Raw genomic sequence first — 20,089 nt, forward strand, 5'->3', positions numbered from 1 at the left:
GTTGAATGCTCAACAGTAGCCAGAAATCCATCCATCCATCAATTTTCATAACTGCTTATCCTCTTGAGGGTCGCACGGGTGCTGGAGCCTATCCCAGCTGCCACTGGGTGAGAGGCAGGGTTCACCCTGGACAGGTCGCCAGACTATCACAGGGCTGACACATAGAGACAGACAACCATTCACACTCACATTCACACCTACGGACAATTTAGAGTCACCAGTTAACCTGCATGTCTTTGGACTGTGGGAGGAAGCTGGAGCACCTGGAGGAAACCCACGCTGACACGGGGAGAACATGTCAACTCCTTCGAATCCTCCACCCTGGGCATTTCTATAGTGACACAATATGTAAGCTGACCTTTATCACTGAGAGGTGGAGGAGATGGTGGCCAGTCACCAGAAGTAAATGTTAGCATGATATGATTCTACAAACCACAAATATATTACTATTACATGTTTCATATATATCATATTATGAGCTGACCTTTATCATTGAGCAGACCACTTCAAAACCAGTAACACCATATTTTTTGGCGACCCGCAACATTTCCACCTGCGTTTGTGGCACCAATTGTGGTGTTTTAGTGGCACATCATGGCGTTTCCCGGTCGTGGACTGTGGGAGGAAGCCAGAGTACCTGGAGAAAACCCACACTGACATGAGGAGAACATGCAAACTCTGCACAGAAGGGCCCCCTCCTGGGATCGAACCAGGAACCCTCAACAGTGCTAACCACCCAGTAGCCAGAAATGTCCATCACAATTTTCCAAAGCTCAAGTTGACATACTGTATTCAACCCAAACACCAGAAGACCAAGGCAATATTGAGAAGCTAAAACCTGATAAGTTTGGGATTTATTTTCTAAAACAAGAGTCTACAGCATGTGTGAATTTGCACTAAACACAAAGTACATCTAAGGTGGATGAGAATGTCATTATTTTGCAGGTATTAACAATCTCACCTGATGATGATTACCACCGTGATTACAATACATCCTGCAGGGTTCATAAATATCTGTACTAAATGTGATGGCAAAACATTCACGCAAAACCACAGATGAGAACTTCATAGTGGAAAGGTCAGGGGATTACCAAAGTCCATGCAGTACACCTTCTAGAGACCATGAGTGAATGGACAAAATGTTGCGCCAATCCATCAAATAGATTTCTTATGATGGTGCTTCAGGAGAAGCCACGGGATCACCAAACTCTAGACACCATGAGTATCCAGCAGGCACCGGACCAAAGTGAAGGACTGGCTGTCTAAAAGAATGTCTAGAATGTCTAAAAATGACTAAAGCCCCTTTCACACATGCACTGCAAACCTGAAATTATCTACACCTTACCCGTAGGAGCTGTATGGGAGAACGAAAATGTCATAATAACCTGCATCACACATTAACAGACTTAACCCTGCCAGCTCTCTAGTACAAAGTCCATGTAATGTCCGATTGAGTCCATGTGATAATGGAGCAGGTAATTGTCAAGAGAGTTCACCGCAAGTGAAGAGCTGGTTGATGACCTTTCTATCATGAGGCTTGTGCAAAAGCCGGAGAAAACATCTGTGGGTGAAAACGGGACGGTTATTTACAGGAAGACACCAACAAAAATGTCTAAGTAGAGAGATGATGAGATATGGGAACTTCTGTTGGTGAGGGCCATCGTTGAAATTATCAGACTAACTCAAGGAACAGCATGACCACGGTGTAATCCGCATGATGCCCTGTCTTCTGCATGCTCTATCCAGGTGACACCCCTCGCATAAACCAAACAGAATATTTCCAATTGGTAAGAACACGTCTGACACAGACAATCTCCTGTTGTATGCTGCAAGTGTAAAAGAGAACCTGCAGATAATGTCTGGCCCTGATTCTTCAGAAATTGAGAAATCAGCTTTAAACAATTATTGGATATTATAATTGTTGCTGATTAATCTTTCCCTGATTGACTAATGAATTAAAAGCCCTTCAACATCGGATTATAATTTCAACATCCAGTTTAATCATTTGGATGGTTGAACAAATAAACCTCAGCGTCAGTTCAATCAGGGAGACTTTCTTTATGCTTCAATCACAGTTCTCTATCTCACTCCCACTGTTTCCTCCAATCAGCTGCTTATGGGCATTTGCTCTTCTATGTAACCAATTAAACTTTGATCTCTATCAGCTGATCATGTTGCTACTGTCAGACTAAATCTGTTCTCCTCTCTGCTGCTGTCAGCTGTCGTTTTAGGTGAAATCGCTGCACCCTCATCCACCCCATTCACCTCCAGTCATCATATCCGGAGTCTAGGATGAGCCCACTCCTCTTCACACCCAGATCCTCAGCACCCTTTCATCTCATCACCACCACTACCACCACCTGCGTCTAGACTCCAGGGGGAATTCCCCATGCTACTACGGCTTCACCACCCTCCTTAAAGGAGAAGTCCAGTATTTTGCACTTTGAGCACCATTTCTGGGTTGTTTAAGATGAAATAGAGTGGCTAAGACCAAAATACTGGCGATTGCTCATTTTGGGAGAATTTGTCTTTACCCTGCCTGGCTTAACACTGCTGCCTGTTCGTTTATTCATCATAAACAACCCAGAAATGGGGCTCAAAGTGCAAAATACTGGACTTCTCCTTTAAATATATGATGTTCTGACATAAAAATCGTAGCAAACTGTGGTTTCCATCCTTGTCTTCGCTATTCATCTCGATTGTGGAACTATTTTTTCAGCTGCCTCACACCCATGTGTAAACTTCTGCTTGACCGTTTGTTTGACCCTGAAGCGTTATACACTCCAGCCCACTAGATGCCGATAATGCTCCTTCTGATAATGCTTTTCGGGGCAATGGGGGGCGTGAGCGAGTAACAAAACGTGTGGCTCAGCGTGTGACGTAAACAGTGACGTGGGAGGGAAGCCGCGGCTGGTCAGTCCTTCGGCGATTCTCTCATAAGTCGGCCCGTTCTTCACCGTCCCCGTCATCTGACGGTTAATGGCCTCTTCGTTTGCGAGGACAAGGAGGGCGCACAATTCCTTGTCTCCCCAGTTGCTCATCTTTACAGTGTCTGTCAGGTTTGTGTTTCCCTCTTGCTACTAGCTGCTCGCTAATTCCTGCTATCAGCTGTTTCCTGTTTATCCACTGCCAGTGGCTCACACGTGCGGCGTCATCAACAGCCCCTCCAACAAGTCATCAACAGCCCCTCACGTTGCGGAAGGCCGCCTCAGTCTGTTTAAACTAAAAAGGTTCCGCCAATATGTCTACCCTACAAGGCGGAAAATTGGGCACCTCAGATCAACTCGCCAGTCCGGCTCTGTGTGTCTAAATGCTCGCAGCTGGCCGGCAAAACGGCCCAACATTTGTGGAAAATCTGGCAGTGTAAAAGGGGCTACTGTAGCCTTTTAGCTCAGCGAGTACCGGCTCCACAGTGCTGTGTGCGCTCCTGGAGGAAGAATGAGAACGAACGAAAAAGTTTTGTAATAAGTTTAAACAACTGCACAATGGATTACTTGCTTGTAAACAACCTTCGCAGTACGATGCCTTTGAACACAACGCCAACCTTCTTCTTCTTCTGCTTCTTCTCAGTGTCCCATTACATTGCAATGGTTTCCTGCTGGTTGGCGATACCCACGTAAAGGAGCATTATCGCCATCTAGTGGGCTGGAGTGTATAACGCTTCAGGGTCAAATGAACGATCAAGCGGAAGTTTACACACGGGTGTGAAGCAGCTGGAAAAATAGTTCCACAATCGAGGTGAATAGTGAAAACATGGATGGAAACCACAGTTTGCTACGATTTTTATGTCAGAACATCAGCGAACACCACTGACCACTCGGTGAGTTTCATGGCTTTGAAAACAAACGTTTAGGGTGGTTTTAGGACAGGATCACACATGGCAGTGTTAAGCCAGGCAGGGGAAAGACAAATTCTCCAAAAATGAGCAATCGTCACTATTTTGGTCTTAGCCACTCTATTTCATCATAAACAACCCAGAAATGGTGCTCAAAGTGCAAAATACCGGACTTCTCCTTTAAATACACGGCATCATGATGAAGTCTAAACACTAAAGACTCAGAACGAGTCTCTCCTGATTGAACTAAAGGTATGGATAAAAGAATGACTGGTAGCTTCCCTGCACATAAAGCACTATGAACAACTGCAGTGGAAGAGAATTTGAGTAACTACATGTATCAGTCTATTTCCCTTTGTTCAGCAGGGAACACTGAATCTCTCTCTGAAGAAAGCTTTGTGCCTCGAGTTATGACCACTGAAGCAGACAGGCCAACAGAGCCTGAGGAGAAGATGCTGGGTAGACTTCTACTCACAGCTGTGTCTCTTAAGCTTTCCTGTGTCTCTTTATGTCCTCATGACACATTAAGAAAAACTACAATTGTAGGTCGTAGATTCAAACGCTTGCCAGTGTGTTTCCTGTCAAACCTCACAGCAGTACTCAAGTCAGTTGGTGAGAGAAAATGAGCAAAAGGATGTGTTCTTAAAGTCTTTGGCCCTGAGGGATAGCGTGTCTGGATGATGAGACCATATTATACCACATTACACAGCTAAAAAGCATGCATGTGCTGTCAGAGCTTATAAGCACTTTATCCAAGTCTTAATAGCAGGTCACTGCAATAACAAACAAAGATTCTAAGTCTGACCATTATCATTAGAATCAAGCCATTTGTTTGTATTGGACCTGTGGACATTCATAAATGCTCAGTTCCCAAGGCTTATTTTTATTGTAAAATTGTGTAATTCAAAACATTTGGGGGGGAAACATTGTTGCTGCACTGGATTACATTCACTGGCAAAGTTTCAATCCAAGCATTGTGACATTATTCCAGGAGGACGTTGAAGTGGATGATTGAGATTCTTGTCCACGTGTTGTGACTGCATGTTTAGGCGGGTAAAACACCTGGTTAAGGTTAGGGAGGGTCGTGATTTTGATTGAATATTGAAAAGCTCATGAATAAATGCTGGCAATTTTCATGTTGGGACAATGCTGTGGTTTACATGTGGTTAGGTTAGGGTGGGGAAAAAGTCTTGTTTTGGCTTGAAATACCCAGTAATGCTTGGAGGTCACAGCATGTCATTTAAAAACATGACTGGTCTCGAGCAGTGGGCTGCTGCTTGTTCAAACCAATGGCCAGTAAAAAATAGTGGCATTTCACATTTCTGCAAACCACAGAGCAGATATCTTACTGTCTTACTATAATAATGAAAGCTCTGTGTGTGTGTGTGTGTGTGTGTGTGTGTGTGTGTGTGTGTGTTCCACGTTTTTCTCCTCACTGACTTGGTCAATCCATGTGAAATTTGGCACAGTGGTAGAGGGTCATGGGAGGATGCCAATGAAGCAATATTACATCAATTGGCCAAAGGGGGGCGCTATAGCAACCCATTGAAATGTCAAACTTTGAATGGGCATATCTCATGCCCCGTATGTCGTAGAGACATGAAACTTTGCACAGAGATGCCTCTCCTCATGAGGAACACATTTGCCTCAAGAACCCATAACTTCCGCTTATATAGATTTTCCGCCATTTTGAATTTTTTGAAAAACACTTCAAATGGATCTCTTCCTAGGAAGTTTGAGCCATCTGCATGAAACTGGGTGAACATAATCTAGGGACCAATATCTAAAGTTCCCTCTTGGCAAAAGTTGGAAAACTTCCTAAAACTGAGCTTCTATAAGGCAATGAATATTGCGGAGGGCGTGGCTCATCACATAAAGGTGTAGAACATCTCAAGGGTTTCACCCATCACCACGCAACTTTGTAGGCATATGACCACACATAATCTGAGGGGACCCCTCCATTATTGAGCCCATCAAACAAAATGGGGGCGCTAGAGAGCTCATTTCTTATCTAGGCCTAACCGCCATATGGATTTTTACTAAACTTGGTAGATATGTAGAACAGGACGCCTCAAGGTGACTGGAGAAATTTAACTCTAATTGGCAACTGGGTGGCGCTATAACAACAGAAAAATGCTTCAAAATGGCTAAAATGCGACCGATCGCTGTGGCTCCCCCTGTGGACCAATGTTGGTGTTGTTTTCTAATTTTTGGTATGACTAAGTCATGGTATGGTATGCTGTACATAATCACGGAAACTGTCATCTTCTGTCATTCTGTCAGTCCCACGTTTTGGGTTCAGTTGACTATTTAATCTGCAGTTTCCTATGACCTGTATCCCAAACACACACCATATGAAACTGTACATGGCAACTGTGCACTCAATGGGTATGGACTAGTTTATGTTTAAACAATGCTGTGGTTAATGTGGTGGCGAACAGGTCTAGAAATGATGACAGTTAAGATAAAGTTAGAAGCAAAACATGTTTACTTAGATTGAACAACCTTGGATGGGGTAATGTGACAAGGGCAGAGTGATCTATAGCAAACATTGTGTGATAGTGGGGCAGAATGAGCTGTGGTAGAATGCCAAGTATTAAGGTAAATCACTGCAAGTGCTGGAAACGGCAGCAAATCACACACATATGGAAAGTTAGGTATGATGTGTGTTTGAGGAAGAGTTTAAGAATGTTTGGTGAACTGCTGTAAGAAGATCAGGGATGTAGCCTTTGTTGATTACACCCCAAACCTATGGCATACACTACCTATAGATATCAGGGAAGCTAGCTCGCTAAATATTTTTAAAAGAAAGCAAAAAAGTGTATCTGTTCACTTTAACCTTTAACTCACTCTGACTTCCTGATACAGGTCTGACTCTGTTTCTTTTTACACTTTTACTTTCTATTTATGCTTCACGCTGCTGCCTCTGTTTTAAAAATCGTACTTGATATCACAATTTATAGTTTTACAACTCCGATTTTATGAATCAATTCTGTCTATTTTCATGTGAAGCACTCAGTGCTTATATACTGCCCTTATTGTAAAGCACTTTGAGCTGCATTTCTTGTATGAAAGGTGCTTTATAAATAAACTTTATTGTCATTATTATCTTGCAGTGGAAGTCTGCAACCAATCATTAACGTTAAATGCTGGCAAGGGAGACTTTAGTTTAGACTTAATGGCGGTGCCTTGTTTCCGGCGACAGCAGTAAAATACAAAACCAATGTTAAGCTTCATGTGGGGGAATAAGAAAGATATCTGAAAATCCAAGCAGCTAGCAAATTCCTATAACTACAAATCTGGGTATATGGATATATGAGATAAGACACAAAAGCACATTTTAAACTGTCAAAGGGAAAGAAACTGACAATGCAACACCAGCGGCAGTCACGATCTAGAGGGAAAAGCATCTGCAGAAGCAGAATGAAAAAGAGTGTCCTCAGTGCTGCTAGGATTTACAAGTGTTGATCAATACCACTGAGACTACTGCTACCTCTGTTGACAGGTGCTGAGATATTATGCTCTCTTAACACACAAGCTGGTCCATCCTTTGAGTTTTTATGTGTGGAAAAAGCCAATTTGGGAGGAGTTCCATGTTCTTAGGAAGGAATGAAATGTGTGTAACAGTTTAGGTATCATCTGTTAAGTACCACTAAACAATAATTTATCTATACAATCTATTGTCAGACTTTTTGTAAGGAAATCAAAGAAAGTGTGACAGTAAGACTGGACATGACTAACGTGTCTTTCTTAGCTGCTATTCTTTAAAAAACGCATCAAGACAAAGCTCCACTCTTAACAATACTTACCATCAATAAGTATTGTATAGTGGCTTTAAAATGTCTGTCCCAATCCTGTGCTGTAGTGTATGTGAGGATGCTGAGCCAGTAGTGTGTGCAGCCAGGGGAGCCTGGTGCTGATTGGACCTCCTAGGGCACTTGGTGTGCAATGGCTAGTAAAATGTTTGCTCCACACATTGACCTAAATTTGCTGACTGACTAACCTCTTACCCAGTCCCACTGTGGAGAAGTGGATCAAAGGTTTCGAGAGGCTACATTCACCGCAGGAGAGTCACTTCACAGAGGACTTTGGTGCAATCACTGGAAAGAAAAATAGCACCAGCTGTAGCAGCCAGAAGTGCGTGATTCTCCACATGAGAAAGTGCACATGAGAAGTCACCGTTGCACCAGTATAGGATGAGTGTCTACAGTAAGACGTTCTGTTCTACAATTTCCAATGTACACTTTGTACACGTAGGTCTTTATGTGCCTTATTTAAGGCACAAACGTGGGTTTCATCCTCCACAAGGGAGCTATGGGCACATGAGAGAAGAACTGAGAAGAAGATGCAAAGCGTTATTGCACTCATTTAGACTGTGATCACACTTTGGTGGTAAATATTGGTGAGTCATGAGGTTACTGACGGTACAACGAGTAAGCTTTTGGCAAGCAGAAAGACTTCTTTTATACTGACTTTGGAAAATATCCTCAACTTCTTAAATTGGTTTATCCCTTTCTTCTTGAAATTACATTAATCTGAAACAGCAAATACATGTTTGAGGGAAACATAATGCCGAGAGATTTGTGTTTTTTATTAACATAATGTGGAAATGTTGCTCATTAACCTACCTTGCAAGTCGGAAAAAAATGTTGATATCAGCAAAATGTTCACTAACAATATGTTTCATAATTTGTTTTCAGGCAAAATAGGCAATCTTGCAACAACCTATTCACTTGTACTAGTGAGTACCGCATATTTTTTTTACCTCACCTCACCTTACCTTACCTTACCTTACCTTACCTTACCTCACCTCACCTTACCAACCCTCACCTATGGTGATGTGCTATGGTTAGTGACCAAAAGACTGATACAAGCAAACTCAAACATCAGCTCAGAGTAGAGCAGCTGTTCCTTCATGTTGAAAGGGGTCGGCTGAGGTGTTTAGAGCATATGATTAGATGCCTCTGGAGCACCTCCTATTACTGTACATTCAAAACAGAAGCTTCCAAAGAGGCAATGTTTCTCAACGCCCAAGAAGCTCGACTGTCAAAAATATTTTTGGCAGCTTTGGTCGCTCTAGTCGCTCATCACGTGAATCACTGAACATTTGATCGTGCTTGTCAATTTAAAGGAGCTGTAAAGCGGACTACTGGCTTGAAAGCACCGTAGTTGGTGCTTGCTGTTGTCCAGTCAAAAAGCTCATAATTCGCCTAAAGAAACTTATGCTTACCCCCCAAATGGTATCGACTCAACGTGGAAGATGATATTGCTGCTGTGATGTGTGCTGCTGCTGCCTTATGCATTCGAAGACGCCACTGCTGTCAGGTTTGGGTGCACGAAATCCTCTGGCACCTTGATCAGCACAGTGAATTTCGTCGGCTGGTGCAAAAGCAATATTATAAAGAACCGTGTGGGCGCGAACGCAAGTAATAAACTTCTTAATACCCATTGTCGGAACAAGTGTGCTGTAGGAACCAAAGTTACGTGGCTTGTTCTCTTCATCGAAGCATGTCAGCATTCCGATTAGTTGCCACCGAACCGCGTCAGAGCTCATTACAATTAAGTTCAACGAGTTTTAACTCCCCTCCGGACCGCTCCGGTTGCTTTGGTCACCCAAGACACGCGGATGACTACCAGGTTGCCCAAGTCTCCCAAGTCGCCGGGCTCTCACTGAAAACGAATGACTTCCGCCATTTTGTAAGCCCTGGTTGCTGTTGGTGTGAATGTATAGTTAGAGGTGTTCCAGGCATGTCCCACTGGTAATAGGCCACGGGGCAGACCCAGAACACGCTGGAGGGATTACATATCTCGTCTGGCCCGGGAACGCCTCAGGGTCCCCCAGGAGGGAGGGACATCTGGAATGCTTTGCTCAGCCTGCTGCCCCTGGGACCTGGCTTTGAATAAGCAATTGAACATTGATGGATGGAAAAAATTTCTAGGAGACAGGGTGGATCTGTTATACAAATAGGGATGGGAATTCAGAACCGGTTCCAGCTGAGAACCACTTTCAAATTGTCCAACCCATCAGAATCACATGGCTCAGAGTTTATGAATTCCTTTCATTAATGACGCCATTTTGACAGTTGCGCATTGCAAAATAGTGATGTTAAACCCATGTATCTACACTGCTGGAAACTTGCAACAAGAGGGAAACATGGTGGAGAGAAAGAAACGGTCAAAAGTGCGGCTTCATTTCTGAAAGTCAGATGACAACAGTGTGGCTCAGGATGTCTGTGAACTGATCATTTGAAGTAAAAGTGGAAACACCAGCAATATGCTAAAACATTTTTGTCCACAACATGGGCTTATAGTCCAGGAATGCCATGTATCTGACACTCTATGCACGAGTGCCACTGCTTTCCAACTGAGCAGCGCGTCATTACCAAGGATCCCTGTTCACTCCAGCGCTTGGGCAGTGACTTGCAGCATCAGAAAACAACGAAAAAAGGCGTCCTTTAACATCAGCATGATAAGCATCTGGTAGCCGTTACAGTTTAACGGCACCTGGTGGCGTCCGCGGGAAACGCAGCAGGACAAGTGTGAGGGAAATTCTCCTCTCTGAAGAAGTGATGGACTTGGTATAAGGAATCAAGTTTCTTTATTACGTGTGCACGGAGAGAGTAGCAGGGTTCTCTGTCAACCTGAAGGATGTACAGACCTTTATACCATTCCAAACTTTTGACCCCAGGTTACACGCCCCAACTGCACTCGTAAAGGAGAACTGTAAGGGCATGACCTAAAGGTGTAAAGAATTGCCCCCCAATAAAGATTCCTTATTAATTCCAACAAAAGGACTAAAGTTAAGGCAGCGAAAGTCCGAGTAGGGCGGGTAGGAGTGGTGGTGGATGGGTCCAACAAACCACAACTTTCACCTTTCACCCTGTTCTTTTTTCCTAAACCTAACCACGTGCTTTTGTTGCCTAAATACAGACATGCGTTTGTTGTTGAAGGAAAAAAAAAAACGTAAATTTGCGGTGTTGTACCAATGTAGTGTTTCATTTTGAAAGAGACTGTATGTAAACGTTAATTTTCCTGTGAAAACGGGAGTGTAATTTGAAAGAAGACGATGCATGTAACAGGCAGAACTGGACACTGTTTCCCACAACGTCAACAACCAACGCACCCAGGGTACCTTGCACGTCATATGTAGACATGGAAACCAAATGTCAATATGTCAGTTTCTTATTTTAAAATAATGCTGAAAACCTGTGTAGGCCTACTGATTTTCCGCACAGAAAACTGATCAGGAATCAATAGGGGGGTCGATATGGAATCGGACTGATAAGCAGATTCAATAATGACACTGGCGTCAGCAAAATCCTAGCAATTCTCCACACAACCACACCTCCCAATAATCCACATTACAACCTCTGACACTTTATTAAATCTGTGCCCACAGGTCCGTCCTACAGTGTTACAAGTGGCTCTCGAACAATTTAATGAGAGATTTATCCTTGAATGTCTAAATGATTGCAATTAGTAAGTTATCTCAGGGAAAATACGGCTATCCGTGCAGATGACTGTGCTTTCTCACTCTGAACTTCCAGAAAGCTCTCTAATTTCATGTTTTGTGATGACGCAGGTTTCTGTTTATTACAGCTGTATTTCAGGCCCCAAATGACAAGGTAATGTTGCACGGTCTCACCTTTGATTTCAAATAATGCATCAAGCTGCATCCCCGACATGCAATGCTGCTACTCCTCTCTCTCAGCCTGATACACACCATAGCACTGATACGTCTTGGACTTTATTAATCCCGATAAGAAAATCAATAAAGTTCTATTGTGGAAACAGCGATCCTGACTTTGAGCTGTGTTGAGGGGATAGTGTGTGCTGAAAGGATGTCCAGGACACACAGGGATAAAGTGAATTTACCAAAGGAAGAAACGAGATTTACTGAATAATTACAGTTACAGTCTGAGCGGAGAAAGCGCACAGGTCAGTGAGATAATGACTTAAACTTGAAAACCTGCCACACTGGTGTTGATATCTTTCATCTGTATTGCTGTGAACATCTTGTCTTGCCTACGGCTTGACAGAAAGCACATCACATGGTTGTGACAAAGCGGATACAATGAATGACCTTAAACCACATCTGCCTCAGCTGTGGTGATGTGCATTCCATGTAAACCTGGGAACTGAATAAATGCACAAAAAAAGGGGACACAGGAAGGTTTAAAAATGCATAAACCTCTTAAGCCACTCTGCACAGATATTAATATTTATGCATGCTTGAGGAAATGGAAGGAATTTACAGCCCCTTACCTGAACAGGCCTGTAAAGTCTGTGAAGCCTCAGATTTTTGTAAGAGAATAGCAACATTTCGCTGACATTAAACTTCGTCAGCTGTTCATTTTGAGGCACTACAGAAAACCTACGAGGTACAGCATTTTTATCCTCCAGTGTTCAACAACTGGGAGTACATAGCACAGAGGCCTGTCTTAAAATATAACAGTGGCCAACCCTGGGTCGTCCTTTCAAGTATGCAGGCCTCTAACATTAAATGTTTAGGTCTGGGACATTCCAGGGAGCCAAATGGAAGATAATCTATTGTTAGTCCCATGGGTCAGATACTGTATGTGGCCCAGTGAGAGACTTAAACACACAGCTTTAGCTTTAGTTTGTGAAACAGAGCGCTGTGGCTCCACATCAAATGAATTTTTCTTTTTCAGACTCTGCACCGTTTTAATTAACACCTGCTCATGTGATGTTCGGGCATACTTCTATTCTTAGTCTGACCTATTTTGTGATTTTAAATTTTTATATATCCGCGGCGGAAAATGGGTGCTGCTAATTTGACCCAGCAGAATCAAGATACATGCCTCCACTGTCTCAGGACCCGTTTTACTTTGATGTAAAAACATGCAGCCTCCTGTGACTTTTGAATTATGCAATTCGGAGTTTTGTAAAGGCCTCCCTGCTGTTCCCCTAATACAGGGGTAAGAAACTTGCAGCTCCAGAGACATATGTGGCTCATTAGCCCCTCATTTTTTGTAACATATAAGTTTTATTTATCATTATTGTAGGCCTTACAAAAATCTTACATTGTCTATATGCTAAAAAAATGAGTGTTCCTATACACTGATTTAAAAATAAAAACAAAAGTTTTAACATTTCGTAAACTAAAATATGTGTCATACATCTACAACCTGACACCTTCACCTCTAAATTTTGCCAAACTTCAACAAAGGTGGCTGATCTTGAGCCTCCCTATCTAGGCTAATAATAGATTCCAAATCCATAAAAGTAAGTCTCAAAGGAAAACACAGAATCTAACAGTGAGTGGACAATTTCATTTGCTTTCACTGCCAACGCTGCAAAGTTAAAGTACCAAATTATCATAAATAGCCCACAGCAGAGGAACCATCTTGGGATAAAACATATTTTTGAATACTCATTTAGGGCTCATTTAGACCTAGAGTTGTTTTGCTTTGGTCTGAATCAGGAACTAATTTTGTTACAAAGTTGTATAATTGCCTGGAGTTGGTTTGTGTTCGTGCAGCATTTACAAGCGGACCAGATAAAAATACCTGTGCGAGAAAACTGCTCTTGACTGGTCAGAATTTACATGCGGGAAAAGTCCAGGAAGTAAACAAAACCTTGGTGGGGCGGCAGTGGCTCAGTCCATAGGGACTTGGGTTGGCAACGGCAGGGTCGCCTGTTTGAGTCCCCGTCCAGACCAAAATATGGAGCGTGGACTGGTGGCTGGAGAGGTGCCAGTTCACCTCCTGGGCACTGCCGAGGTGCCCTTGAGCAAGGCACCGAACCCCCCAACCGCTCGGGGCATTTCACCAAGGGCAGCCCCCTCATTCTGACATCTCTCCACTTTGTGCATATATAGGTCCTGTTTGTGCATGTGTGTCTTTCGGACCTGTGTGTTAATGACAAAGAGTGAAAACATTGAATTTCCCCTCAGGGGGATTAATAAAGTAAATAAACTAAACTAAGAAGAATACCCTGGAAATCCAGAGTTCTCACGAGAGCACAATTTGAATTTGCTCAGCGAGTGACTCTGGCAATCAGTAATGATGCTCATTACCCATGCCGATGAAGCCAAGCTGCACCAATCACATCAATGTATCTGATATAGGCGGGCCAGAGGCGAGCTAAACAGATGACGACAGCGCTGCGATGACGAAGTCCGGAATCAGTCAGTAAACATTGCAAGATGGCTACGGATGAACACCAGTTGTTTGAAACAGCTTTGGCCGCTACAGTAAACGAGTTAGACTTGGCTTTTTCTCTAAAAGAGGAACAGAAGACGGCGCTCGAGTCTTTCCTTTGCAAGAAGGACATTTTTGCTGTGTTGCCGACCGGATACGTCTAATCTACCAATTAGCTCCACTGGTAGCTAAGCTCTGGATACGTCACCCTGTGTATTGTTCTGATTGGTCGTAGTGTTATCCAATTGCGTGCAGTGATATTTTCAAATGCATGCTTGGTGCCGCCCCTCGAGTTGGGCCATTTGCATTACTCATAGCCAGACCCTAAATCTGTCTAGATCTGGGTCTGGATTTCCAGGCTAGAAAAAGAGTATACTTGCAAGATAAATGCTACACTTTCTAATGTCACAATGGAGGGACAACTCACGGCTCCAACTAGAAGACAATGTTTGCATTGGTTGCTGACGCATTGGATGCGCCGAATGTGCACATTAAGATCATCATAAAATTTGTCATATTGAATCGAGGCAGTAACTTATAAAAGGAACATTTAATTGAAGCCGTTTGCCATAGAACTACAGCAAAGATTTTTCAGATGGGTTTAAACACCAGAACTGTGTACAAACGGTGAAAAGAGCTATATGGCTTATGGAAATAAGGAACTCTGGACGGCACTCTGTCAGGAGACTCCACTTGCAAATATCCGTTTGGGACTGAGCTCAAAATGCAAAGTGCTGTCAGTCACAAAGGGGTTCAGACTTTTAGACAATTCCTCCAATCATCATGCATAAACCGAGCGTCCTCTCCCGCCTATCGCTCCATTAGGTCCCAGGGAAGCTGAGCCTCCCTGGAAGTGACGATTTTGTTGCATTTATCCAATGAGCGTCTCGCTTTGCTGCATGAAAAAAACCTGCTCAGCGCTGTCTCATAGGAATGCTTGGAGGCTCCGCGTCCACCGTGCTGACACGAGAATGTATGACAGGGAGGTCGCGTTTGAAAACTGGTGATAAACAGCTGACGTTTGAACATCATAGTCATGATGTGAAACGCATCCTAGCACACGTTTAATGCAATGTTAATTTTTATTTTAATGTAAATTCAATAGTGCATATTTGACCATTTCTTCTATGGAATTTTAGGGGAAGTTCAGCCTCCCTTGTTGTCTCAGAGCAATCGGCCCTGATATTAAGGCAGTATAGGAGGAGGCGCACATTAATAATCCTCCAGGACTGTAACACGCTCATGTTTCATCCAAACAATGCGTAATGCAACTGCAGTTGGTTCAGATCGAGGTCGGAACACATTCTCAATCAACTTATACATATCGCCTCACTTTAGAAATGTTGATATGATACGTATGAAATGTGCCAATGTAACGTATTTGTTCTAGCGACTGGGCTGGATGTGCACAAAGAGATCTACTGGCCATAGAGTTTCACAGTGCATAGAAATGTGCCACATAACATTCAACACACACACACACTTCATTACTGAGCTATGTCTGCTTCCAAAAATGTCACACTATTCCTTTAACATCATCTCTGCCCTCAAAGACTAATGTAAGTGCCATAGACTTGGCACAATTAGACCTGTTTTTGATACATGCAGTCACTGCATGCTCAGGCTGCACACGCAGTGTTTTAACACATCACACTGCATTCCCATCAACCTCCCCCAAAGGCTCCACACTTGTATGCATCACTGCAATAATCTACAGACACTCTAACACTCTCACATGATCAAAAGTTCATTACAGAGCTCCACACAGCAAATCCTCGCCGGCCTCTTATAATTCCTGTGTGATTCCTATGTGACAATCGATCTCAGACAGCTAAACCCATCAAGTCTGTCTCAGTGGCTCTGATAAACTTTCACAATGCAAAAGTCTGTTATCTCCTGCTACAATGGGACAGCAGAACGTCCAAGACATTGCAGTCAGCGTGCCAGACAAGCTGTAAAATAATCTCAGTTATTCTGTATGACTGCATATTCGTTTCTACTTTGTTTCCTGCCTGAAACCTCTTCTACAGTGCTCCATGGAAAATGCAACAACACTGAGAGCTCTCAGAGAAGCAAAATAATTGAATTTGTTCACAGTCCAGTTTGTGCTAAAGGTAAATCAACACTTTAAATAATAATTACCCACAGGCTCTACACATGTTAGACAGCTTGGATGTCACTCCACATCCAAGCTGTCTAACAACGTGACTTAATTTTCCTGAAAGCGTTCTTTGATTCCTGTACTCATTCTTTCCCATTTGATTCATCAAACCTGTTAAAACACCAGGCGGCAATTATGTTACCACCTCCAGCAAGCAGAAAGTGCCATTATACTCCGGTGCATTTGACAAGCCTTTTGTTTGACTGCAAGATCAATTTATCAAAAATATTTGATCACTGCAATCTCGCCACAATATCTAATGCTCACGCTGTCAAAAATATTACATCGATTCACAAAGGTGTTGACGAGTGAAGGTGTACATCAGAGAAGGCGAAGGCGCATGTTGTCATGGCAAATGACTGCGCTTTTCACACAGAGTGGATCAGACCACCAGGCATGCCCAACTAATACTGAGCACCAGCAGAGCAAAGGGTGAATCAATGCAGTAAGAGGTGACTAGGCAGACAACAGGGTGTGTGAGAGTGTGTGTGGTGGGGGGGCCAGTGGGTAAATGACACTGCACCTGAGCCTATTACAGAGATAACAGCCGTGTTAAATGAAAAATCCAGCCTCAGACACTCTTACGCTGCCACCCTGAACCCGAGGCTCGGTGTATTCATTACAGGAGAAATTGTCTGATGTTGTTTTCTGAAATTAACGCTGCAATTTACTTTTCTGAATGTGTCAACAAACTTCATCAGCCTCATGATTAATACACGAGTTACATAACGTGCCACTGATGGTGTGGTGGAGAGTTGTGATACGCTGTTCTCAGCACTTGGTAAAACTGTTGGCTGATACAGATTGGGTTTGGAATTACTCAGTCTTTGGAGCCAGCAGATAAAAAACAGGCTTTCAGTTTATTGTTGAAAAAAACAAAAAAAACAATAAGAAATGTTATTGTGAGAACAACAGATAGCAGCTTGGCTGATCAAGATGTGATGTGAAAATGATTAAAAGAGAAACAGCTGCTCAGTCAGCACTCCAAACCACACTGGATACACAACAGTCACATCTTCATCGGGTTACAATCACAACCAATGGGCCGATGGACTGCATGACGACAGGTGTCATCGGAAAGACAGTGAAGTTACAATGTCATATATTCAGCCTTGTGAATTTGTCGTGGGCTGGATTCAGCAGAACACGTGATTGGCAAAGACCCGGTGAACTCAACTCTACACCAGAGTAGGTGGCCAGGAAATGGTGCTGTCTGGCTGACAATCGTGTCTTACAGAATAGCAGCCTGCAATGCTTTCTAGTGAAGCTGTTGTCCATAACTGCCTGTGATGGGTTTCTTCTTTTTACAGTTGAATTCTCCTTTCTGCCTCTGATTGTTGACCAGTGTTGCAAAGTCCTGCTCCCTTGACTTACTCTTACAGACTTTTTGCAAAGACTAAAGGTGTTGAGGGTTGGACCGAGGGTAACAGACAGTATATTACATTACAGAATTTCAGCTGAGTTTGGTAATGCATCTGTTAGGTTAAAATCACAAATAAGCATAGTGGTCCAAAAAGACTATAATCATAAAGGGGAAGTCCTCACGGCACTCTCCCATGTCCTGTATTCACAACACAAACTGCTTCCATCAGGGAAATGCTACAGGGTTCCAATTAAATACAAGAGGAGATACCTGAATAGGTGTTAAACTCTTTCATCCCTCTGTGGGTGAATTTCCTAAACTCAAGACAAAAGGAGGGTGTAAAATGAGGGGCAGTGCTGCATGTATCTGAACGTCTGCACTTGTCTGTGCTGTGCACTTGATGTCTGTTTCTGCAGACCCTGTGTATTTTTGTATGTGGCAGCCATTATGTCCAAGAAAAACATCCCTAGGGACAAATAAAGTAATCTTGACTCTTGACAGTGCTGAATATTTTTCAGATATTTCCTCCTTTATAAAAAGCCGCTGTATCTGCAACACATATCTCAACACTGTCCAAGTTTGGCCGGGTACAATATCTGGTGAAACAAGCAAACGCACAAGAATCAAGCACTGTAATCACATCACATTCCCATGATTTTTGAAGTGATTTGGGGGAGATGTGTCCTTGGCGTGAGCAGCACACATGCTCATTCTGATGCAGCTGTTCCAGTGACATGAGGTGTAATGATCATTGAGATTCACTGTCATCACTGCTCTACATCAGAGCAGAAGGGGACTCAGCAGACCAGTTCAGCATGAAAGGGCATCTACAGTGCACATGGACACATTAGCATATGTCTGCTTTTAATTAAAAACTGCTTAGAGCTTGCATTTTCAACAAGAATAGTATTTGACTTACTTTTCCAGCCAGTGCATTTGACTGCAGTGAGTGTGTGTGTTTTTTAAACTGCAATGTGCGTGCAAAATAGTATTACCCACACAAATGGAGAGAAGAAGTTTTGCCACTGGAGCTAAATAATAAATCTTACTGGTCGTGTTGTACTTCACCCCGTTGATGTACTCAGGGCAGGGTCTCTCTACAATCCTCCCGGTGCTGCTCCGCGGCCAGCAGGTTCCAATCTCATCGGTTGTGGCATTGCAATATAAACCTTGAGGGGTGGAAATAAAGTAAAACAAAAAAACGCGGACGCTTATAGTTTCCGTTATCCAAGACGCAACACCTCTCAATATTCAACAAGAAAAAAAAGAAGCAATTCCATCTTACCATCAGTGCTCAGCAATGACAATGAAGCGTTTTCCAAAAAAGTGTCTTGAAAAGCTTCAATCAAACTACAATTCAGGTCCCCGAGCTCCCCAAATATGATCTGATAAATGGTAGCATCCATGGTGCGAGCCGCCGCTTTCAGTAATGTGAGATTAATTCCAAGTCCGGGAAGAGACGGACACACTGAGCCCAGCGGTGTTCATGAGCTTGTGAATCGGAGCAACAGTAATGACAAGTAGGGAGCCCAGTGCTCCCGCTGGGAGCCGCGTGCCTGGCCAATCAGAGCCGCGCAGTCGCTCATCCATCCACTTGCTGCAGCAACCCCGTGAAAGACAGCCGACACACCGGACTAACCAGATCATGGACTTTGTCACTGTGATGTATCACACCTGCCAGCCACCTGGCCTCGCTATTTATCGGGGTGAAAGTGGCTGATTTCAGATGTGAAAGTGAGTGAGCCGCAGACAGCCATAGAATTAAAATGCACATAACCCATACTGGTGTCTGTGGATGTAACCTGTGTGTGCACTGAAGATATGAAAAATCAATCATGTGCAAAGTTCAACAAACAATAACTGATGGCCACTGCTTTAAAAAAAAAAAAAAAAAACGTACAATGACTGTGATCAGTTTGATCTTGCAGTTATCAGGTAGGTACTTAAAGAGCCTTATTTGAGGGGGTTAAAGTGACATAATGAAAATGTTTGTGAAGATACTGAGTGAACCAGGTTATGGGATATGAACGCAGTGTCCACTTTATTAAGTACACCTTGTCAGTACCGGGTTGGACCCCATTTGTTTTCAGAATTGCGTTAAAGCAACACTTACCTCTCTGGAAATGTTACGCTTTTCTTTGTTTAGGTTAAAATGCTATTAATAAGATGATGGCACACTGAAATGAAAGTGAATTCCACCAGAGATAAAACTCACAATTATACTGTTCTCATATGGCTCTAAGAAAACTCCGACCAATCATTGCATTCGGACCAAATGCAATGATTGGTCGAGCATCCTGTCTGTCTTCCCCACGTGGAGGCCTCCGACTGACTCAACCGCTTGCGTAACATCTCTGTAACATTATGACAACACAGCATCCAGTTGCTAATGGCTAACGTTAGCCTACTGCAGCGTAGCCTCTGAAACATTAACGTTATCTTCCTTGTGTGTTTCTACTTACTAGTAATGTTAGCGCTACTATCTAACGCTAGCACTGTAACCTTATTCTAAAACTCATCAGTCATCACTGACTCCGGTTGAGTTTTAAATCTCCAGGGTTGCATTT

At 43.1% G+C, this 20,089-nt stretch overlaps 1 protein-coding gene across 1 annotated transcript in view; it reads right to left on the reverse strand.

Annotated features, from left to right (window-relative positions):
* The window catches only part of LOC125901753 (corticotropin-releasing factor receptor 2), a 68,780-nt gene extending 49,781 nt beyond the window's left edge, over nucleotides 1–18,999 (reverse strand). The window contains exons 1-2 of the mRNA XM_049597640.1: nucleotides 18,808–18,999; nucleotides 18,572–18,691 (exon numbers count right to left, since the gene is read on the reverse strand). Of these exons, the coding sequence (XP_049453597.1) occupies nucleotides 18,572–18,691; nucleotides 18,808–18,928 (241 nt within the window). The 5' untranslated portion in view covers nucleotides 18,929–18,999. The remainder of the gene's footprint in view (nucleotides 1–18,571; nucleotides 18,692–18,807) is intronic.
* Between the last annotated feature and the right edge of the window lie 1,090 nt (nucleotides 19,000–20,089).

The sequence above is a fragment of the Epinephelus fuscoguttatus genome, linkage group LG15 (genome assembly GCF_011397635.1).
Source record: "Epinephelus fuscoguttatus linkage group LG15, E.fuscoguttatus.final_Chr_v1".
Taxonomy (NCBI): Eukaryota; Metazoa; Chordata; class Actinopteri; order Perciformes; family Serranidae; genus Epinephelus; species Epinephelus fuscoguttatus.